This window comes from Acomys minous (assembly GCF_964271855.1).
Source record: "Acomys minous genome assembly, chromosome: 13".
Lineage (NCBI taxonomy): Eukaryota > Metazoa > Chordata > Mammalia > Rodentia > Muridae > Acomys > Acomys minous.
The window spans coordinates 40,910,210-40,934,906 of NC_140495.1; the positions used below are offsets into that span (position 1 = coordinate 40,910,210).

Genomic DNA, 24,697 nt, shown 5'->3' on the forward strand with positions numbered 1-24,697 from the left:
GAATTATAATGATATGTATTAAAGGCATAGAATAACTTTATAATAAAATGCTAATTGTTTTTAAAAACTATTGTATCAATTTCATACTTCTATAAGAAGTATATGTGGTTTCCAGTCTGTAGTGATTTTTAAAATGAATATAAGTCTACACATACATGATTTTTGGTTTTGTTAACTTTCATATATTACTGTTTTAAAATGATGGAAAAATAACTGGGTAAGATATGATGAAGTCTAATTGTTTTAGCTTGTTCCAATAGAATGATATTGAATAAAGTACATTTCTTCCTCCAAAGTAATTCTCCCAAGTGATATTTCAGGCCCCATTATTAAAAAATTTTAAAAGTGATTATTTCCTAGAAATAGTAAAAAAAAAAATCCCCTGGAAGCTGATCCCACAGGATTCTTTCATCAGCATGTGCTAGCACCATTTTCCAGGAGCCTAACTAAGAGTTCAGTATAGACAGGCAGGATGTGGGCATCTGCATCTCAGGGCAGCAGGATGGAAGAGCTCTTGGAGTGTAATGAATAAGGGATAACAGCCGCAAGTGACATGCAGTCTGGAATGACACGGCAGGGGCTTGCTTTCAGTCTCAGGTTCTGTGAGAGCTGAGGGAAATCTTCAATTCTATCCCGTGAGCATGTGGGGCTGGAGGGAGCCTTTGGGTGCTTGAGAGGATGTGAATCCTACTGTGACTTACCTGCTGTGTACAGATAAGCACAGAGTCTTTTCATACTAGTGGTTCCATTATAGACACTTATGACACACTTAGATTTTCTTGGACACCTATGTTTTCTATCTATTTATACTCCCATTTATTTTGCTTTCTTCACATGCCTACTTTCCAGCACAATGTTTTTTTTTTTTTTAAAGATGTCATGTAATCTTCTCAATGAGGGCTATGATAGGAAAGATCAAATGCAAGTTGTTAGGAACTGTTTAATGGAATAAATGGGGAAAACACATATCTAAGAGTGATGTCATCCCTGAGGGTTCCATGATCCTTTGCTTCCTGGGGACCTGCTGTTTCCATAGATTATCTAGCTTAAAGCATGGTTTCACGTACAGCAGTGTCTAAATGATGTTACACGTGAAGAGCAGCAGCCAAGGAATTTCTGGAGGCAACGATGCAAACTTCCTATTGCTGTGATTAGACACTAGGGCCAAGACAACTTATAAAAGAAAGCAAGAGGATGAGTTCACAGCCATTATGACAAGAAGTTCCGCAGAGGGCAGAGAGGGGGCGCTCTGGGTCTGTTGTGGGCTTTTGAAACCTCAAAACCCACCCCAGTAATGCACCAACAGATGACACCTCCTAAGCTTTCCCAAAACAGGTTGGCCAATTAGGGACCGAACATTCAAATATATGAGCCTATGGGTCCGTTTTCATTCAAACCACCAAAGACCTTTTGCAATTCTTAATTAGTTTCTCTAGCGTAAGATATATTTCATAACAATGTTTACCCACCCCTTTCTCCTGTCATTTGTTTAAGGGGAAGTTGAGACACTGAGAAGGACTGAGCTGATTTATTTATTTATTTTGATTTAATTTTATTTATTTTATTTATTGATTTTTTTTTTTTTTTTTTTTTTGGTGTCCTTTATCTTCTATCCTACATACTTTCCCTAGTTAGTTTTTGTTTTGGTTCTTCAGCTTTCGGTTACACAATCTCTAGCAGTTTCCTGAAATTTTTACAAATTCTTTGCTTACCGTTAATATATTCACATTTTGTACAAAGCGTGCTTGCTTTGCTCTCGTCTTAAACATGGTAATATGGAGATTTCCCAGAGCGCCTTAGAGAATTTTTTTTTTTTTTTTTTTGGTTTTTCGAGACAGGGTTTCTCTGTGTAGCCTTGGCTGTCCTGGACTCACTTTGTAGTCCAGGCTGGCCTCGAACTCACACCGATCCTGCCTCTGCCTCCCAAGTGCTGGGATTAAAGGCGTGCGCCACCAAGCCTGGCACTTTAGAGAATTCTGAGAAACATTTGTGAATGAATGCTCTGGAAAAGTGAGGAAATTGAGCCTGATCAGGGAATTAGTTATCTTTTCCACCAGAGGGCGCATGTTACCATGGCCTAAGGATTATTTCAAAGCATGTCCACTTTAGAGACTTGTGCATCAGTGACCTATATGTTTAATAGCATGCATTAGTGCAGGTATGCACTAGTGAATGTAAAATTACACTAGGAAATATTAGAAAATTGAACTTCTGTCTAGTTATACGTAACTTCACACAGAAGCCCCATTTGAGAGCAAAGATCAAATTTGTGTTTGCTTGTGTTTTTCAGACAGGGTTTCTCTGTGTAGCCCTGGCTGTTCTGGAACTTGCTCAGTAGACTAGACTGGCCTCGAACTTGCAGAGCTTTAATCTGCCTCCCGAGTGTGCTGAGATTAAAGTTGTGTGCCACTACCACCTGGCAAGAAAGAATCTTAAAACATGAGTTCCTGTGATTTCAGTTTCTACAAACCTAAAAATGTATGTCCGCATGCACATATTGACTGGAGACACACAGTAGTGGCCTGTTTAGAAGTTATGCCCCTTAGGCTACTTAGACAGCTACCAACGAAAGGATTCTATGCTCCCCGTGTTGACTAACAGGGTGGCAGAGGGCTCCATTTTTCACTTGTGAATTTATTTCCTCTTACCTTTTACATTTTGCCCAAAGAAGTCAAAACTAATTTCCATTTCCATCAGTCTGTAACTTATAATGAGCCTAAATAGTCAGTTCATCCAAACAAAGGTTTGCATGTGGATGCTGTTGTTTAGGAATTTTATAATCTTCTGTGCAAACCCATCCTTTAAGAGAGGGCAGGTGTCTATGGGGCCCAGGAGACTTGAATGGGGCACGTGAGGCCCAGCTCGTATTTGACAGTTTAGAGAATGGCCTTGTCTTTGCAATTGGCTGGTCAGAGCTTGACTTTGATAGTGTGATGGTTTGAATAAGAATGGCCACCGTAGGCTCATTTGAATGCTTGGTCACTAGGGAGTGTCACTATTTGAAAGGATTAGAAGGATTAACAAAGCTGGGTGGTGGTGCTGGCCTTTAATCCCAGCTCTTGAGAGGCAGAGGCAGGCAAACCTCTGTGAGTTTGAGGCTAGCCTGGTCTACAGAGCTAGTTCCAGGACAGCCAGGGCTATGCAAAGAAACCCTGTCTCAAAACAAACAAACAAACAAACAAAAAGAAGGGTTAGGAGACGTGGCCTAAGGTGTTTTTTCCCCCACAGCTGTAGAACAAAGACTAAGACAGATGGTACACAGATGGTGCTGATTAATTGCATATTGAGCTGCCCACAGGCACAGGAACTGTTCAGACATCTTTTCCACTTCTCCTAGTCTGGCTGTGTGTTGGGGCCTGAGAACCAGGAGGAGGAACACTAAGGCCCCTCTCTATACATTTGTCTCTGGACCTTACAGCCCTTTGCTGGACCCGCACAGAGTCCCCAGCATCGGTCAGCCTGAGAGGCCGTCAGTCAGAATGTGCAGTGGGGTAGAAGCTGTTTATGCTATCTCCAGGGTCCTTAGTTAAGTTGATTTCATGCACTTTTAATTTTCTAGAAGTTAATGTTGGAGCTATGTCTTGGCTTCATCCTGAAATGGATCTTTCCCCGATGTTTATTTTTTCAAAGACTGTCCAGAGCCTCACAGCTTTGGGGCAGAATTTTCTATACGGAGTGACTTAAGGAACTCCAATCCCCTTTCTTCCAGCCCTCCTTGAATTATCAGTCCTAAGAGTCAGATGGGTGAATGACAGATTCCCTCCCTAACTCCGATGGCTCCCAGCTCTCAAAATTCAATTCCACTTCCATAATTTTGCCTTCCCAACTCACACTTCTCGTTGACCACTAGGTTGCGCTGTGTGACAAGAAATTTTAAGATCTTGAACCTCTGGGAACCCAGGACTCGAAGGGAGAAGAGGTGGGAACTGAAGAAAGGGGGAGATAAAGAGGGGATGGTGATCCCGGGGTACGAGGGTGAGACCCACAGGAAGCAACTAGACTGAATAAACAAAGCCAGCTGTGCTTCAGTCAGTAAAAAAAAACCACCACTTTACTGCAAACCTAACGGATTCCAAGGGGAGTTACGAACTGCATGCACCATTGAAAGGCACCGGGTAGGTAAGGGTTCATCCACATTCGTAAACTGTTTGGCCCAGGAGTCCAAACAATTCAGACTTCAAGCCAGGGGAAGTATTTGAACTGCCCCGTGGCCCTTTGAAATAAGCGAGCTTGGATTAATCCCTGACGGTCTACTCTCCCAGCAAGTCGTGTCCCCCTTTCTTCTCCGAGAGCCCTGGAATTTGGCACAGGGATTGCAGCTGTTGGTTTGCTTCACCTACTTTTCTTGCAGCAATTATTTCCCCGCCTTCCAGGCTAAGAATGAGCAGAACAAAAAAGAGCTGCTCTGGGCTGGAGAGGGCGTGTGTGTGTGTGTGTGTGTGTGTGTGTGTGTGTGTGTGTGTGTGTGTGTGTGTGTGTGTGTGTGTGTGTCCAGAAGCTTTCCCCACTCAGTCACAGGCTGCAGACTGGGCAAGAGGAAGCAGGGGCAGACACCCTTCACTTCTGCCGCTTTCCTTTCTAGACAGGGAGTGTCAGGTGTGTGTGTGTGTGTGTGTGTGTGTGTGTGTGTGTGTGCGCGCGCGCGCGCGCGCGTTCTATGGTGAGTGTAGGCTTTCACCTGCACTATTTAGCCCCAGTGGGGGTGCTAGCCCTAGGGACTTCTCTGCTCTGCTGTCTTGTTGCCATTTTCTCTCAAGTGTCTGGGGACTATTTTGGACCCTGTCCCCTTGCACGTGTTTGCCTGGCTGAAGACCAGGCTTGGAAGCTGAGGTCCCTGCAGGCCTGAAGAGGCCCTCACTGCTCCTTGGCGTGGGCTCTGAGTACCACAATGGTGCGAGCCACCAGCTGTGTGGCATCCTCCAGGCAAGCTCACGTGCTTTGGGGGGGGGGGCGGTCTAGACAGACAGCAGATCTGTGGAGACTGAAGGAAAAGCCTGCACACTCTGTGGGCGCTTTGTGCAAGTCGCCCAGTGGCCTTCGAGTGGGCCCCGCGTGCTCCAAGAATGTGCAGAGGTGGCCATTCTCATATTTCCCGTTTCTTTTCTTCCTATCTCGCTTGTTAGCTCGGGCCAGGGGCAGCCTGTGTGGGGGCAAGGCGCAAGGCGCAAGGCGCAAGAGGATGGGAAAGAGAGTGCAGGAAGCTTCTGTCATTCTCAACACTACGACGGCTAAAGGAGGGAAGGTCAAATCTGCAGAGGTGAGGCCAAGCAGGAAAAGAAGGCGTGGCAACTTCTGCTTCTGTGGGGCGGCTAACTCCAGGGTCCAAGGCTCTCTCGCTTGTTCCCAGTACCCACTAGTCCAACCCTGCTGAGGCAACTTCTGGGCTTCAGGAGTTTGAAAGGCGTGGGGCGACATCTGGGCTCACAAACGCGTGTAAGAAGAATCCGTCTTCGGGCGCTTTTCGGATACCGTCGTGTGATTTCTGGGTGCTTCCTCCTATGTGTCTTGTACAATTTGGCAACCTCAAGTGCCAGACTCCCGCTGCGGCCAAGGGGTGGAATGCCGAGAATAGGGGAGCTGTAGAAAAAGGCTATGTGCTGGCGGAGTGTCCAGCCCCTGTTTGGCCTTCTCAGTAGAGCGCGCGCGTGTGCGTGTGCGTGTCCGCACGCACTCCCGAACTCCTCTTCGTCCTTTTCACCTTTAGGAATTTTAAGGGCAGAGCTGTCAGTCTGAAGCCCCAACTTGGGCCAGGTTTGACTTTCAAACTGGCAAGAAATTTCTATGGTGAAAAAACACGTTCTTATGTGGCCTATTGGGATGACACCCCCCCCCCCCCCGGTTCCAATATCTTTCCCCTTTCTACCTCCAGACCCCAGCTCTATTCTGACAAACCAGGCCTGGGAAAGCCATCCCATCTCTGAGCCGGCGGCTGTCCGAGTTTTCAGTCGCGGCTCGGAGACTGGGAAAGACAGAGGCCCGCCGCGTGCACAGACAGTTAGTTAATGGAAACCCTGTAAATCGGTTTTAAGTGCACCCAGGACAGAGGGGGAGGAAGGTAGAGGTGGGGACGATAGTGAATGCGGATGGCATAGAGTGAGGGACAAGGAGATACCCATCCCACTGTTCTGAAACTAACATCCGCTTTCCTCTTCTCCATTGTTCTTAACTTAGAAAAATTGAAGAAACTCGTCGTGATGGGGAAACCCGAGCCCCCTAGCCCGCCCCAAGCGGAGAAGTCCGCGGCCTCCCTTGGCAGGGAACCCGGCTGCGGCTGTCCCCCTCTCTCCCTCCCTCCTCCCCGCCCCCGGAGGGGCATTGCTACTACGGCGATCGCCACCTCACGCCGAAGGAATGCTCGAAGTATGCACACGTTCCCAAAAGTAGACCTCCTTCACCGCCGAGGAGCATACATCACCCGTGGCAGCCTTCCACCTTCTCAGGCGTTTCGTAACCGAGTAAACTGAGAGCCGGGAACAGCCCTCTATTAAGTAGCCCGCGGCGCGGAGCCTCTTCCCAGTCGGCGAAGGCGGCCGCCGCAGACGCGTCTGCCAGCAGCTGCAGTCTGTCCCCCTGCCTCCGCTCCTTGCTCCAGGCGCGGCTCCTCGGTGCTCCCGCCGCCCTTCCCACTCCCGCGGCCGCCAGGTGCTCCCAAGCGCAGCGCTCTCCCGGGCTCGAGGGGGTACCACGCGCCGGCTGCTGGACGCCCACTCCCTCTCACCGCCGGCTCAGGTCAGTCTAGCTTTCGCGGCACCCCGTACCTCCTACACCCCTACCCATCAGCTTTCCCCAAAGAAAATGGGAAAGTTGCTTCTTGCTTGCACCTTAATCCTGAACAAGCAGAATGCCCGACAGGGGCCGGTTAGCTTTGGAAGCGATTGATTTGTGTGCCTGAGATACTTAGATCTGCCGCAGAGAGAACTTTCCGATATCTTTAAAGTTTTGAAGGGCGAAGGAAATGTGCCTTGTTCGCGCGCAAAGTACGGCTCAATACACCCATCCAGGGGGACGTCCTCTATAGAAGTTGTCGCTTTCAGTGAAGTGCACAGGCTGTGTAGGTCGCTCCTTATTATTTGGTGGCTTTGTCAGGGATGCCAGCTTGCAGCGGGGGGGGGGGGGGGGGGGCACAAGGCGTTGCAGGAAAACGAAATAAAGTTTTGCACGCTCGGTGCAGAATTCTGTGGAGGGCCAGTAGAAAGCGCTCCGGCGTGGTGAGGCTGGGCGCGAGTGGCTTCTCCTCCAGACGATCCAGGGTTGCTGCCCTGGCTTTATCCTCCAATGCTTTCAAAGGTTGGTGGATTAGCCTGGCTTTCACGACTTCTGAGACATCCTCTTGGATTCGTCTTGAATGCATTGGGATTACGTTCTTAGCCAGGGTCAGTCAGTGGGACCCGGAGGTAAGACTTCTCCTCCAGTCTTTGTAGACATCAGAGTGTGTGGAGACACCGTCCCCTGACCAGTTCGGATATCTCTGGCATATGCCCTCCACCTCCCCCCAACTCTACGGTTGGAGCCTTCTAAGGAACACTGGGGAAGGATGGGGCAAAAGAGATGAGACTAAGCTCAACTTTGGCTAACTAAGGTAGAGATTGCAGTTATGGAGGAGGTAGGTGACGCCTGGAATCTAGTCTAGATGGGCCCATGAAGCATATTTGTGCCTGTGAGTGCGTTTGAAAAAAACTTAACTTGAAGGAGTTAAAGAGTTGGCCTCTTCCAGTAAGGGGTGGGGGAGGGGCGAGTTGCCCGAAAGGGACCAGTTCCCATAGCGCCCCCACACCGGGCAGCTGATTCATTTTCATTCATGAGGGGGAAGTGAGGGAAATCCTACTGCCACGTAGGGGCGGCCTCTCTCAGACATCTATGTCTGAGAATGCTCAATGGAGTGTTGCTAAGCACTCCGATAAATGTTTTGGCTAAGAAGGAGAGAGAAGCTTTTCTTTAAAACGTATACGCACGGAGTTCTTGGCTGGCTGAGAAGGCTGAGTTATTCATCACATACCCCAAAGAGAGATGATTCATTCTTGATGCTGAGTCAGGCAGCCGATAGGTGGCGCACTAGACCAAGATAAGCGCGCTTCCGAGACTCAAGTTTTTGTTCAGTTTATTTAAGAGCCCCCCCCCCCCCCAAACTGCACACCGGTTTTTGTGGGTAGGTTTCCACCTTTTAACTTTTCGTGAGCACAGCTGCATTCCAAATTATTATAGCAACGTTATGGGGTCGAGTGATGGTAACAATAAGCTAGTCTTTATTTATATTTATTTTTTATTTTTATTTTTAAAATTTTAACTACTGTAGGAAAGGGTTAGAAATGTTGTTAATTAAGGCGAGGTGGGGGGAGAGAAGACATTACGAAAATCCCTTAGATCTCTGAGCTACGCCAAAATTTTAATCTTGGCTTCATAAAAAGGAGCCCTGGGCAATTTGGCTTGCCTGTTCATCAGACATGTAAAATGCAATTTGCACTCCGATGAGGAAAGCTGCCCTAACTAACCCTGTGCCAATGGTTTGGAAAAGCATGGTTGGAGACTGTCAGTTTCTTTTCTCAAGGAGAGCCCAACCTTTGGCTTATCTGTGGATTCCCAAGCACCACTGCTCCTCCTTCTCTCATTTGTCCCGAGGCCTGTGGTGTTGCCTTGCAGCAATGTGTGCCCCTCTGAATCCTCTCGTCCTGTTTGTGTGTTTGTCTAAAAGCACCTTCGCAGTCTAGATCCTTGCTGGTAACTCTTGTTTCTATATCGGATCTGAGGGTAGTCCATCCCGCTCATTAAACTGTGCGTCGGGAAACTACAAAAGATGAGTAGGACTCTTTGCCATTAAGGAATTAATCTAGTTCCCCAATCAGGAGAAAGTAAGAACCTGTCACCCCCTGGAGCTTGTATTAATTCTAATCTTCCAGCATTAAGAAGTAGTTAAAGACAAAGATGAATTATTGAGGTTTTTAGAATTTAAGAACTGGAAAATAGACGAGGGTATTTCGTTTCTGCCTATTGCTTCGCCTCTTTTGATTATGCGTTTTAGACTCGGTTCCTCTTCATCTTCGGTAAAGGGTTTATCAGATGTGAAAACGACATGGTTATCAGAAGAACTGGGTTTCAGTTGGGCTTTCCACAATCCCTATATAACCTTAAAGACTTGCATACTTTTAGTCAGGACAAACGGAAGAAAATAGAATAGAAGAGGCTTACTATTCTTTTCAAATTTCCCTGGGACCACTAAGCACTGTGACCTAAAGCATACAGCAGTTAGGAAAAGCAGCCAAATGAAATTCCCAGCTGGAAGAGACACTTGGTTGAGTCAGGGATAAAATGACCTCTAAATTATCCATCTGCTTGGCATGATGAAGTCACGTGCCGTCTGGCCAGGCCTTCTGCAGGGTACTAAGCAGAAGCAGCACCCGGGAGGAGAGTAGCCTCTTAGAACTAGAATTCCTTACCTGTGCCCTGATTAAACCTATTGGAGGAGCTTGGCTTCCATGGCTCCACAATAGATCCATTATGTGCTCTGTTGTTTTAAAGGCAGATTTGGCCGCGTTCTGGACCACGTTTGGGCTGCAGTCTAACCTTGTCTCTGGCCTGTTGAGGCTGGGTTCTGACGAGTCACTGCTTCCTCCCGCAGATCCCTTCATGAGGCTGTGAATTGAGGCCCAACCATGCAGACCAGGCTTCCCCAAGCGCTGGCCGCCCTGGGCGTGGCTCTACTCCTGTCTTCCATTGAGGCAGAAGGTAAAATGCTTACTTCCCCCCACGGCAGGCAAGTGAGACTGCCGAATTTCAAGAAGGGAAAAAAAAGACTCTCATCTCCTGCTCGTGTTGCTTGCTCTGTTTTCTCTGGACTTCTCAGGTGGGTGGTTTCTCTTCTTCAGAGAAACGCCCAACTTCTGAGGTGTGTCCGTTTCCGAGCTCTCTGCTTCCCCTATTCCGTACAGTGCGTTGTGCTCTTCTCCTCACGCTTGTCTCTGCAGTGTGCTGTCCACACTGCCACCTACACTGCCGCCTTCCCTGAGGAGCAGTTCCGTGGATAGGGCAGCAGCTGCATCCAGTTCTACCAGGAGGATCCCCGAGGTTGGGTACCAGGACCCTCAGAACATGGACGTTCTCACAGGATCAGCAGCTCATCACCTGGTCGGGACTGTGACCTTGGTGACAACATGAAATAAAAGACTCCAACACTGCTAGCCCCGCGCGTCTGGTTTTCCTTTCCTTTCTTTTTGAGCAGGTTAGGGGAGGCCGACTGGCTAGGCCAAACCTTCAGGCAAAGGAGCAGACCTTCAAACTACTCTCTGCTTGGGGAGGTGGGCTGGTGGGGGAATAAGTGACAAGCAGAAACCGACCCCTAGGGGGTGCTCACTCAACCTAGGGACTCTACTGTAGGTGTTTGGTTCCAAGATCTTTAAAGCACACATCCCAGAGCAGTCCAGCTGAGTGGGGGTTGGCTAGGGGCCAGGGTTTCCAGCCTGGAGTCCTGCTGGGAGCCGGGCACCCCCTCGGGCGTGCTCTTGCCCTTGCTTGGCTCAGAGAGACCTGGCCGCATCTGACCTCAGCGCCTTGGCACTAGGTGGCCAGGCATACCTCAAAGCTCCAAAGCGGCTCCTTGTACCCTGGCCTCTAGAAAGGTTTTGTTAGACTTTTAACCTAATTTTGTTCAGTTTGGTGCACTTGCTGCTTTAATATCTCGGTATTTATTGAACAAGCCACTTTCATGTAATAATCACACCTGCTCTTTCAATTGGCCAATTGGCAAACTAATCATTCTGCAAGATAAAAGGTTTTTTTTTTTTTTTTTTTTTTAAATTCCAGGGTAGAGTGGACTGCTTGTAGAGGGGTAGGTATCTAGGGCTGTTCCCTAACAATCCTGAGGTGTTTTTATTTTTTGTTTTTATTTTTTAATGTACTCCTTCAAAACAGCAGGTACAGAGAATTACTGTTAGGAAATCAGAGCTTCTCCAGATGTCCAGCACATTTAAGAGCCACAGATGCCTGCTGGCCTGGCTGACTTGGGTAGTAAACGTACAGGCTCCTCCAGCCTTCAGGAGGTGGCCTTTCAGTAATCCTGACTGTGTCGTCAGTTAGGAAGGAATTTTATTTGAGAAACTTCTGGAAGCACTACTAAAGATATTTTTAGATAAGTCACTGAAGTAGCCTGTTTATTGCTCATTAAGAAAATAGTTCTTTGAAAATCAGAGTTTTGAGAGTTCTTAAGTATAGGGTTAGGCTGGCGATTATGCTAAGTGGAAACCATCAATTCTGAGCTAGTAATGACTGGCCAGCAGCAAAATACAGTTAAAAAGGGCATTATACTATTTGCCTTTCTGAACTAATTCATATTTTATCATTTAACTTCGTATTAATTTCCATATGGTGTAGTTTTTGCTTTATTTCTTCTTTCTTTCTTAGACTCATGTCTCCTCCTCCCTTAGGCCAGTATATTTTAGTAAGATTCATTTTTGGATTGTTTTGTAGTTTGGTAGTGTCAAACAGAAATATGAGTCACAAATGTAAGCCATACATATAACTTAAACCTTTATTTATAGTCATAAATGAAAGGGAACAAAAACATTGATTTTAATGAAACGTTTTAAACATACTATTTTTGTTTCAACGTGTAATTGATAGAAAAGCCATCAGCGAGCTCCTCTGCATTTCTGCTCTAAGGTTTGGAAGCCACACACATGTGCTTCACACTTGCAGCGCATTTCGTCTGCTGCTGGCCATGTTTCAAGTGCTTCAGAGCCACGTGTGGCTGTTAGCTCCCGGTTGGGCAGCTCAGCTCTGGTGCTAACTACTAACTAAGTGGCCCCAAGAGCCTGTGAAGGGCTAACAAAATTGGTGGCCAAAGTCTTTCTGGAGACACTGGCCTAGAAAGTAGAATTTTTTTTTTAATCCCTTCCCGGAAATCTTTTCGGTGGGGCATGTCAAAGTTTCAGCTTGCCCCTCTGTTCGCAGTCTCCTGCCGAGGTAGGGCAGGCTCCTCGGCTTTCTTTTGTGTGACTCATATGTTCTTGTAGTCCTGTGGTTCCTGCATATGTTTAATTTGCTTTTTTTTTTTTACACGCTAGAAATGCAGTTGTTAATATTAATTTAAGTTGTTTTGAAATGTACGTTTTTGCCTCTTAAAAACCATAATGAAATTTCCACATTGCTCTTCTGTTTGTAAGATGAGTTATATTTCTATGCAAGGTTACTGTATCCTATAGAAATAGAGGCAGAGGTGACTTTTTGGGGGCCTTAAGTGGATGTTAAATAGACTAGCAAACTTTAAAAAAATGTGCACATATTTTTTTATTTCATTCTTTACATATACATTTATATTATTACACATATATACAATAGATTACCAAACTTTAAGCTTTGCTAGTAGTATTCTGTACAACCCAAATTGTGTTAGTTTGGGTTTATTTGTCATATGTTAATAGATTTTTTAAAGAAGTTAACTTTGCATTAAACAGTGAATGGTCACTGTTCCTTGAGAATTGGACACCTTTCTCATTAATCCAGAATTTGAGATGGACATAAATTTTGTGAAATACAGAGTTTTAATTTTTGTAAGTTTTATTTATAGTTTATGACATATAATAAACAATTATTATCAGTTCATCATGATTTTATTTATTTATTTATTTGTTTTTTTGTTTTTTTGAGACAGGGTTTCTCTGTGTAGCCGTGGCTGTCCTAGACTCACTTTGTAGACAAGGCTGGCCTCGAACTCACAGCGATCCACCTGCCTCTGCCTCCCGAGTGCTGGGATTAAAGGCGTGAGCCACCACGCCCGGCTTCATCAGTGATTTTAATCCATGCCTTTAATTGCCTTGTGTGTAGACTAAGGAACTAATATTAAATATATTTCTTGAAGCAAATCATTATAACCAGAGAACTATTCTGATAGTTTTACTTTTTAGATGAGGAAGTAGGAGTTCCTCAATTGATATTTTAATGCAGCTTTTATATTTTTGTCTGTAACTTATTATATGCATCAGCTCATCGATTCACTTACCCATTGATCCACCTACCATCCATTCATCTATCTACCCATCCACCCATCCATCCATCCACCCGTCCATCCATCCACCCATCCATCCACCCATCTATCCACCCATCCACCCATCCATCCATCCACCCATCCATCCATCCACCCATCCATCCACCCATCTATCCACCCATCCATCCATCCATCCATCCACCCATCCATTCATCCACTCATCCATCCATCCATCCACCCATCCATCCATCCACTCATTCATCCATCGATCCATCGATCCATCCATCCATCCATCCATCCATCCACCCATCCACCCATCCATCCATCCATCCATCCATCCATCCATCCATTGATCCATCCATCCATCCATCCATCCATCCATCCATCCATCCACCCATCCATCCATCCATCCACCCATCCATCCATCCACCCATCCATCCATCGATCCATCCATCGATCCATCCATCCATCCATCCATCCACCCACCCATCCACCCATCCACCCACCCATCCATCCATCCATCCATTGATCCATCCATCCACCCATCCATCCATCCACCCATCCACCCACCCACCCATCCATCCATCCACCCATCCATCCATTCACCCATCCATCCATCAATCCATCCATCGATCCATCCATCCACCCATCCATCCATCCATCCATCCATCCACCCATCCACCCATCCATCCATCCATCCACCCATCCATCCATTCACCCATCCATCCATCGATCCATCCATCCATCCATCCATCCACCCACCCATCCACCCATCCATCCATCGATCCATCGATCCATCGATCCATCCATCCATCCATCCATCCACCCATCCACCCATCCATCCATACATCTATCCACCCATCCACATATCCATCCATCCATCCATCCATCCATTGATCCATCCATCCACCCATCCATCCATCCGCCCATCCATCCACCCATCCATCCATCCATCCACCCATCTATCCATCCATCGATCTATCCATCCATCCATCCATCCATCCATCCACCTACCCATTCACCCATCCATCCATCGATCCATCCATCTACCCATCCATCCATCCATCCATCCATCCATCCATCCATCCACCCATCCATCCATCCATCCATACATCTATCCACCCATCCATCCATCCACACATCCATCCATCCATCCATCCATCCATCCATGTGTTTATTTCTGCCATGGTTAATTATTGAATATAGAGTCTTGTTGGGTACTTAAATTGGAATAGAGTTATTTTTCTTTAAATCAAGACAGACACACTAGTTTTAAAAATGTTTGAGAAAGTGTGTGAATATGTTATATTCTATTTCTATCCGCATCAGTAGTACAGTGGTGACTATAGCTGCCTTTCAAGCTTTATCTATATTTGAGTTGCAGATGTCAGCATGCTACATATATATTACTGTACAGGCATTTCTTCTAATAGTGGCTTTTCAGAGAATAGAAAAATATATATGTACATATTAACATTAACAGTAGTATAGATGTTGAATCTTAAATTTTTGACTGAAGTATTTCTTCTATTTAATCTAATGTGGCAAAAACTATAGATAAAACAATATAAAATTGTTGCTATCTATGAGTTGTGCTGATTTCTCTTGATTTCATTAGTAAAACAAGGCTTACAAGGCCTCTAGTTAGGTTATTATGAAGGCAAAAGGAAATAACAAGTAAAATGTTTAAATGTCTGCATGTTATAGACATAGGAGACATTTTAAATACATTTTACACAGTATGGCCATTCCTCCCATGTCCTATGTCCTACAGTTTTCATCACAGAAATTTCATCAGAATTCTACTCTCATATCACAGTATTTTGATGACAAAAGCATTATGTTTAAATATAAAACTAAATACCAGTTATAAATACTTAAACTTTTATTTCTTTATGATGATCAGATTGTTATTTACAATTTTAATTGTCTCCCTAGGCTTGGTTTTGGTGGCTTGCATTTCCAGCCCGTATGTAGCTAGTTAGTGTTTGTACTATGGCAGCACCAGCATTATTTTATGAAACACCTAGAATCTGGGACAGTGTAATGGTGGTTGTGAGTCATTTTAATGTAAAATTTTCTCCAAATCAGTAAAACACATATTTGTGTTGATTTAAATTGATACGGGCCATACCCTCACACCTACTTCATCATTATTATTTTTTTTTCCACAAGAGATCACAAACTATCTAAATGAAATGACAACTTTGAAATGTTGTATATCTGGTGCAATTAGCCAGAAGAACACAAACAGCAGAGTAGGTTCTACCCTTCACACACTGGTGGCCACTTTTCCTACTAGGAAATCCCATGTACCACATCTGAGTTTCCCTAAGCACCGTGCAATCCTCTAAAATGTTCAAGACTTTTCCACTCCTGCAGTCACTTTTTCAGTCTATCTGGAATCCTGGTCAGTTGGATATCAACAAGGTGGGGCCGCTGCTGACCTCCAGCAGTTTTAACCTAATGGCCGCCGCTTCAGGTCAATTTCCTCCAAGGTTGGTGGTACTATTTTCCCATGTACTGATTTTTTTTTTTAAAGCTGCTCAGGCCGGTTGTGTCTGCCTTTGCATTAAATTTGTCCTGAGCCATTGCTATCAGAATGATACTTTATAATGATATTCTTAGTACCCCATCGTCCTATTAACATCCATTGCATGCTTGTTACATATACTAAGTGATGAATTTAGCTAAACGTTGCAGTATGGCTACAGACAGGAGAATGCCGACTGATTAAACTGCGCATGTAGATTAATAGTTCTAATCTCACTGCCTGTGTATGGACAGGAAGATAGTAATGCTCATTCTCTTACTAGTGTGTCCAAAGAAAATAAAGCCATCTCCTACAGTTGGAAGTGGCAAGTTATTAAGGCAGATGTTTGCCTGATTAATTTTCTTTCCTTAAAAAGAAAATGTGCTACGAGTGTTAAAGACAGCTCTAATCCCTGTCCAACCCCGGGAGGCATCTCAGAGCTATTACCGCATTTCAATTGACTTTCATAAAATTCTAAGTGGGGATGGTAACCTCTTAAAAGAGCGGTGAACCTTCTCACTGTCAGGGAGTAATACCCATCGACTGAGACATTTAGAGAAGCATATGGCGGAAAGCCATTGACGGTACAACTTGCTTCAAGTGTAATGATTCTTGAAGCACCGACCATGCACTGACAGTGAGTCAGTACAATGCTGCACGAGATGGCATGAGCACTGCGGAGAGAATATCATTATAAAATATCTCAGGAATGTCTTTGTGTAATGGCTATTGTACATGGAGGCTTTTGTTCATTGTGGGGGAACTAAAAATCGAGTCAACATTTCATTGACACGTGCATGAGGCTGTACGGTTTTGTATGTAAACTGCTCCTTTCTGTACTTCTCGGTTATTTCTGTCCAAATTTTTTTTTTATGCACAATCATGTCTTCCAAAGCTGACCTTTCTTCACTATTTCCTTCAAATTCTGTAAATAATTGCCCATAAATATGCATCGATGTTGTCTTTTCATAATTAACCGTTGTTGTGTGAAGGGCCATTGTGGCATTTTACCCTAAAATGCCACTTGTTGTATGGAGTATTCCTTCTACAAAGGCAATGATCATGTTGGTTTACACCTTGGGAACACAGCAATTTTGGTGTAAACAGGCAGAGTATCAGTTTTATAAACATCTCTAGTACTGTTTATATACTCATGAGTTATTAACCATTTGCCTATATTAACATGAATATACATTTAAATGTATATTTCCTTGTGAGACACATTTTTTTTTATGATTTCTCTTTTCCATTCAAATCCATTTTCAAAGCTTCTGCCACAGATTGAGATATATCAAACAACAATAACAAAGAAACAATGCAGAGATTGAACACAAACCACCACCAGTGATTTTTCTTTCCACATTATAAAAGTGTATCATGTCACTGTTCTCAATTAACGCCCGTGGTTGTAAGCAGGTTGTGATTTGGCATGCTTGTTCGAAGTGCACTCAGCATGTATTGAATTTCCTTAATTGTTATGTGAATCGTTTGCACATGTGGTTATTTTTTGTGATTTCATTGTTCTTGTATCCGAATGTGTTTCTATACTACTTGACTTTGCTGGTCATTCCAGAATGACCTAGCAACTCAAGTATCAAGTGTTCCGTGCTGTCCTTTGTGGTTTGTACCCCTTTCTGATGTTTTGTCATATCTTGTCAGCTTTGTAGTTTTATTCTGATCCAACAAGATATCTTTTATATTTGTTGGAAACAAATTTATGCAAAGACAACTTTAGTAAGCTTTGCTCACACAGTTTTTAATTAATCATATTAACCATTTTCTGATGTTGGAAAGTGCAACTAACTTCAACCCTCTTTTTGCAGTTGACCCACCTTCCGACTTGAATTTTAAAATTATAGATGAAAATACTGTTCATATGTCCTGGGAGAGACCAGCTGACCCAATTGTGGGTTACAGAATAACAGTGGTCTCTACAACAGGTGAGTTTCAAGATGCCAAGGTTTTACTACAGAGACAATGAGACCATAAAGTCTGTTTGCTTAACATCACATTTAATCACAAAGATGGCAAGAGTGATCAAGCCAGAGGGATTTGGTTGATGTCACCAGGCATTTGGTGGACTCAGGGCTACAGAGTCCAATCGCAATACTTACAGTAAACAAGGCAAAGTGATACTATCGTGTTATCTGTAGTGTTAACCATGTTGTCCAAGTCTGGAGAATCAATGTCTAAAAACAGTTGGGAGAGGCACCGTTTGCACTGGTTAAGTGATAACAAGTCTTCTTCGGTTGGCAGTGGGCATGGGTATTGCCAATATTGCTAGTCACTAGAGCTGTGCTTATTTATCTCTTGGCCTTTTAGAACACCAGTGGTTTAACATGCGTTCTCATAAGGGAGCTTTTAAAAAAAGACACTATGGACAAAGAACTGAAGCAGTGAAAATTTCACCTTTTCCTATTTCATCTGTTCTAAAGAATATTCTAAAACACCCCAAATATGGTCCACGAGGCTTCTAGATACTGTGAATATTGGTGTTCAGTGTTCAAAATGAGTATCACAAAGCTGTGGTCTAATATATCCCCCATGTATTGTACATGGCTCCCATAGAAACCAGGAGCCTTTCTCAGAGTCTTGCAAAATATGCTACCCTTCTTAATTATGCTTTGTGAAACATTTAATATAATTGAAGTATTAACAGGCATGCAGTCCCTAGGAGCTATCATATTTTTCAATTGAATTGAGAGTTAAAAGAATCTAGAGGGAAGTGTGCTGTCATATGTATGTAAATACTCAGCATATGATATCTGGAGACATGTGATACCCAATTCAGTCAGTTCAGAGGACAATTGGTACTGATGGAAGTGTGGCCTACATTTGCTTTTTCTATCTGTTTTCTTCCAGTTTAAAAATCTAAAATTAAATTGCTTTCTGAGTCATATCTTATTTATCAATTTTTTTATTATTTTCTGTTGTCATAAAATGATGACATATTTTTGGTCTGACATTCTGACATACGCTTGATTTAGAAGAATTTCCAGAGTTTAAAAGGTTTTGAGTGTGACTTTCAGATAAAGGCAATGCCATTGCATATATTGGTTTCCTAAAAATGCAAGGCCTTATTTTTGGAAGACAGTTAAAACAATGCTTGGATGTCTGGAAGAAGCATATGGTAAAAGTTTCAGTTTTGGGGAACATTTAGATATTTTTGTAACATCTTAGTCTTGGGAAAGCTTTTGTTGAATTCATAGTTTTCTTTTTGTATTTCCAGATGATCATACTAAAGAATTTACCCTTGCTGCTGGTACCACTGAAACTCTATTATCAGATCTTATGACTGAAACACAATATGTGGTGACCATAACTTCCTATGATGAAGTAGAAGAAAGTGTGCCAGTTATAGGCCAGCTAACAAGTAAGAGCACATACACACTTAAGCACTTTAATAATTTTTCTGTCATTTTTTAAAAATTTGAAATAATTTCTGTACATTTTATGTTAAAATATTATATCACTTTCTTCCTTCCTTTTCATCCCTTCACCCCAACAAAGTCCCCTTACTCCAACTACTTCTATGTCCCTCTACTTTCAAATTGATAGCCTATTTTCATTGATTATTACTGTTGCAGAGATACATATATATGTATTTTTGCAGACAATTTTCCAACTTCATATTAAATCACCTACTATATAGTACCACTTTCTATATTTTTGTTATTAGTGGTTACAAACAATTCATAAATGCTTTTTAACCCTGGTCTCTGGAGGTAGCAGAAATGTTCTGAATGTAAATTATTTAAAACATCAAAATCTTTAAGCAATAATGCAAAGTTTTTTTGGAAATATCTCTAATATTTCATTAAAACAAATTATTTCTAAGGAAATAATATTTTGGCCTTTTGACCACACATTTGAAACACAATATTAAGGAACAATGTATTTTGTTTTAATGTATAACACCCCCACACACAAACACACATGCACACACACAAATACACATGCACACACACAAACACACACACATGCACACACACAAACACACATGCACACACACAAATACACACACACAAACACACATGCACACACACACTTCAGTTTTAAGTATATATTTAAAGCATATACTTAAGAGTATATATATTTCATAATAAAAACATTTGTGGTAGTTTCTTTTGTTAATGATGGGCTTTTGGTTCAGTTCAGACAGGTGGTCCAACCAAGCCAGGGGAGAAGAAACCTGGAAAAACAGAGATACAAAGTGAGTTTCTCTCTACATTTTTTGCTTGGATTTGTAGACTTCACAGATGCACTGCAGTAGATATTCTATTTATAGACAAAGCTAGATCATCTTCCCTAAATTAGTAGCTATAGTCTTTCCTTAGGAGTATAGCTAGAGGAAAGAAAGATATAACTAAATCCGTACAGACCTTGAGTTCTAACCCTCTGGTCAATATTTTCTCCTAAGACAGATGGATAGCAACAGATGATACGGACTCATGGGAGAAGACTGAGACAGTCTTAGTGCTTGAAGTAACAACTCTATGGAATAAGCTTTAAGTCTACTTGAACACTAATCTCATCTCTGCCATATTTCTGTCACCTTGGCTGATGATATCAGCTTTCCCAATCCTTCTAGTTTCTGAAGCCCATCTCTAAGAAATTGGTGACTATGTACCCCGATGAAAAGCACCTTTATTTAGTCTCAGCTTTGAGGCTGTTAGTCTCCTTTTTGTCTGACACCGCTTCATGTGGCTTGCTAGGGTGAGCTCCTAAGGAGTTTCTTGGACTTCTGATTTTTGCCACTTTGTAAGTTGGATTTATGACCCAGACTGATCATAAAAACATTATAAACACTAAGGCCTCTTTCTCTGGGAAATTTTCCTCTAGATCACTGTTTATCATTCCTCAGATGTCCAATAATCTAACATGAAGTTTCTTGTATGCAGTTACATTAATGTTTTCTCTGAACTATCAATATTTATTCTAAATCAAAATACTCTGCCAGATATGATTTTTAATAGACTAAAATTGACCCATTAAACAGCATACAAAAATTATTTAAGCATGCGACTTGAAATTGTCTTGCACAATTTTCCAGGACTTTTTCCTGCTTCTCGTTGCCAAATACTTCTTTTTTTTTTATTATCTACCAACTAACTTCAAGGACAAAAACATCTTCAGAAATCCACTAAATGTTGCTTTGCAAATACAAATCTTCATGAAAACTAACGTGCCTCCTTGGCTACAGAAGAAGGAAAGATAATGTGTGGTTATAAAAGAGCATTGCATTTTACTCCCTTAAGGATAGCATATGGGAATTTAGACTTTTGAGTTAACAACATTTCTTCCTCTTTTTGTTTAGTAATAGAGGCTTTAGTTATCAAATTTAAGCACACAAATGACAAAGACAAGATATTTTGGTTACTTTGCATGACTGTATGCATAGAATACGACAACTATAAACAGACATTTATATTGGAAAATATGACAGACTGTTAAAACATTTGCTCTTCTTTTCAACTCAGACACTTCTGCTTGAAGAGCACAGATTGTATTTATCTGTGATAGATAAGGCTGGAGAAGACTCTGTTGACATTTCTTTTGTGTTCTCCCAAATGTGTTATGTCATCTTCATTTGGGGAAGAGTAAACATATGGTTTAGAAATGCAAGTGTCAGTGTGTGTACTTGGACTATGTTCTCCTGGGCAGCATATCCCATGTCTTGTTATTTCTCTGCACAGAATATCTTTTTTTTAAAAAAAGATTTATTTATTTATTATGCATACATTCTCTGTCTGCATGCACACTTGTAGGCCAGAAGAAGGCATCAGGTCACATTATAGATGGCTGTGAGCCACCATGTGGTCTTAAATAGCAATTTAAAGGCATCCAATTTCATCAATGGATCTTGATAAATGCACTAAAAATGCTTCAGTGTCCTTATAAGATTTTATATTCTTTTATGTGTATAGATGGAAAATAATGGGTCAAATACATTCAAAGGAATAGCATAGCATGGTTCAAGAACATGTTTGCATTGGTTTTTTTTTTAAAAACATGAACTGATTCAGTCCTTCAAAATATATCAACTATGTTTCAGAGTGCTCTGTCAGTGCCTGGACAGACTTAGTGTTTCTTGTGGATGGCTCCTGGAGTGTGGGAAGAAATAACTTCAAGTACATTTTAGACTTCATTGCTGCCCTTGTGTCTGCATTTGACATTGGGGAGGAGAAGACAAGGGTTGGGGTCGTTCAGTACAGCACGGATACCAGGACTGAATTTAACTTAAATCAGTATTACCGAAGAGAAGATCTGCTTGCTGCAATTAAAAAAATACCATACAAAGGTGGCAACACAATGACAGGTATGTTTTAGAGATTATATTCTTGTTTAAAATGAATTAAGTGTCTATTTCAAAAAGAAATTGAAAAAATGGTTATGTAGTAGTGCCTTTGTGCTTAGTTTCTTAGTCTGGAACTTTGGCAAATGAGTGCATAGAGTAAATGAACATATTTCTTTTGTCCTTCAGGGGATGCCATTGATTACTTAGTTAAAAACACTTTCACTGAGTCGGCTGGCTCAAGAGCTGGATTTCCTAAAGTGGCAATTATTATCACGGATGGCAAATCTCAGGACGAAGTGGAAGTTTCAGCCCGGGAGCTTCGGAATATTGGAGTTGAGGTTTTCTCTCTGGGTAGGTTAAGTCTGACCAGCCATTTTCTTTTAGGATCTCCTTCAGTACACCCAACACTTACAAAGATAAATGAAGGATGCTGTCGAAAGTTCTTACTGCATTTTATAGGATAGTATTATGCCAAGCTGTCCTTGAATAAAAATTCTGCTTATCTGTTTCCTCATAAAACTCTCTTAGCATATGGATTAAGTGCCAGCTCTCTACTTTTCAAACAAGAGTCTGCCAGTGTTTCTAATAAAGATCCTCCTTGTATTATCATTAAGTGGATTTTATGCATTACATAATACTTGAAATATTCACAGGTCTCCAGCTCATTCAGCACTTAGTAATAAAAAAAATTATCTTTACAGATGGCAGAGACAAATGATGACATAGTTAGAATGGGGGCTCTTCTATTGACCATTTGTTTTTCTCTTTGGATGGTCACTTTTTATGAGATTATAAAATGCTTTGTCATTGAACATTTGTTTATCATGTATCTATCTGTCTATCTATCTATCTATCTATCTATCTATCTATCTATCACCTATCATCAACATTATCTATAATCTATCTATCTATCTATCTATCTATCTATCTATCTATCTATCTATCTACCTATTACCTATCATCAACATTATCTATCATCTATCTATCTATCTATCTATCTATCTATCTATCTATCTATCTATCATCTATCTATTTGAGACAAGGTCTCACTATATAGGTCTGGCTGACCTTAAACTCACAGAAGTCTTCAGGCCGTTGCCTCCCAAGTGCTAAGAATAAAGGCATGTGCCAAACCAACTCTGGATTTTGACTTTAAAAGGGTTAAAATACCTTCATTGTTTAGAAGATTGAGAAATATTGCAAGGAGCTTCTTGGAGCAGATACGTTTCCCACTCTCATGTATCCCCACCCTTTTGTTTTCAAGGCATTAAAGCTGCAGATGCAAAAGAACTCAAACAAATTGCATCCACACCTTCCTTGAACCATGTTTTCAATGTGGCCAACTTTGATGCGATTGTAGACATTCAAAATGAGATCATTTCCCAGGTGTGTTCAGGAGTTGATGAGCAACTTGGTGAACTGGTTAGTGGAGAAGAAGGTGAGTCCTTGTTTCTTGAAAGGTACATAGTTTCTAGAAGCTTCTGACAGTGGTTCCTGCCTCATAGGTATTTTATAATAGACACATCTTAATCACACCCTACAGTTATCATCCAGTTTTGGAACTCAACTTGTTAATATCTTGATATTATTTTCTCCCTCACAGTGGAAGATTTGACAAGATATTTATTTTTCTGTGAAGTTCTTGAACATTTTTTTGGAGGGGCAAGTTTTGATTGGATTTATGTTACGTAATATTTTTAATTTAATTAAAAAATTAAAATATGATTACATAATTCCCCCCTTCTCTTTCCTTTCTCCAAACCATCCCATGATCCTTCTTGCTTCCCTTAAGATTCATGGATTATTTTGATTTGTTATTGCTACATTTATGTTTGAGTGCATGTGTGTAAATGCATAAATGAATAATGCAACCTGATGAATCCGTTCGGTGTTAGTTGTATAACTATGATTTCAAGGATCTACTTGATATTGGATAAACAATTAGGGGGCTCCCCTCTGGAAAAAGCTATTTCTCTCACTCAGCATTCCTCAGTTGTCTGTAGTTGTTCTTTGTCTAAGGGTGGGGCCTAATGACATTCCCCTCCTTCATGATTAGACTTCTATATAAAAGTCTTTTTGTGTCTATTGTCTATCCATAGTCAGGCTTTTCTGGTATTTGCTTTACTTGCTTTATGCCGAGACTTCAACGTTGGCTGCTGGAGTCAGGTTGCACACACTTATTTTTTAGCATTTTAGGACATAGATGTGACAACATTGTTTCTGTCAACTGCCTAAGGACAAGGACTTCCTGTCATCATGTACTCCCTAATCCGCTCAAAGCTTAGGAATCTTTGAGAGATGGGTCAGTTTGATACTCCCACACAAGGGAAGTTTTCCCATTTCTATCCGCCATTACTTCTAAGAACATGGAGTAGAGAAGAGACATCTCAAAAAGATATTTTACAAGTATCTGTTTGAACGCTGAAAGCCCTAATGTTTTCCCACGATTGGGATTTCATGCCACTCTGGGAGCTGAAAAGTGGTTATGTATAGCTTTCACGTGGTTCCATCTTCCATCATATTTTGATAACTTCCTTGGCTTTTTTTTTTTACTTCTTCCAGGACTTCTCAGTGCTTCATAGGCTCTGAATCTTTTCTGTTTCTTTACTGTCTAATGGTTAACTGACTCCCCCCGCCCCCAGCCCCCACTCTGTATTGTCATGAAGTCTATATACCTACTTTCACTTTACTTGGATTATCTCTCTCTACTCTGAACAGGTTGAGGTGTGGTTTTGTGTGTGCCAAGATCAGGCGAGTTTTTTGTTGTGCCGCTGTTTCAGCCTTCCAGCGCAGGTAGCCATGACCTCATCACAGATGTACCCTTCCTTCTTCAGGGCCTGTATTGAGTAAATCACCAGTGCAATCAATAGCTAGTAAACATCTATACTGGGAC

The 24,697-nt window shown here is 42.2% G+C and overlaps 1 protein-coding gene across 3 annotated transcripts in view; it reads left to right on the top strand.

Moving 5' to 3' along the window:
* The first annotated feature begins 5,146 nt into the window (after positions 1–5,146).
* COL12A1 (collagen type XII alpha 1 chain) overlaps positions 5,147–24,697 on the top strand; it is a 116,312-nt gene continuing 96,761 nt past the window's right edge. The window contains exons 1-9 of one of the 3 annotated variants that reach the window (XM_084754255.1): positions 5,147–5,257; positions 6,172–6,729; positions 9,614–9,720; positions 17,330–17,446; positions 18,736–18,879; positions 19,660–19,719; positions 21,562–21,825; positions 21,991–22,155; positions 23,069–23,242. In XM_084754255.1, the coding sequence (XP_084610381.1) occupies positions 9,648–9,720; positions 17,330–17,446; positions 18,736–18,879; positions 19,660–19,719; positions 21,562–21,825; positions 21,991–22,155; positions 23,069–23,242 (997 nt within the window). In that variant the 5' untranslated portion in view covers positions 5,147–5,257; positions 6,172–6,729; positions 9,614–9,647. Of the gene's footprint in view, positions 5,258–6,171; positions 6,730–9,613; positions 9,721–17,329; positions 17,447–18,735; positions 18,880–19,659; positions 19,720–21,561; positions 21,826–21,990; positions 22,156–23,068; positions 23,243–24,697 lie in introns of those variants that run through there. The other 2 variants (XM_084754254.1, XM_084754256.1) reach the window with 2 other exon arrangements.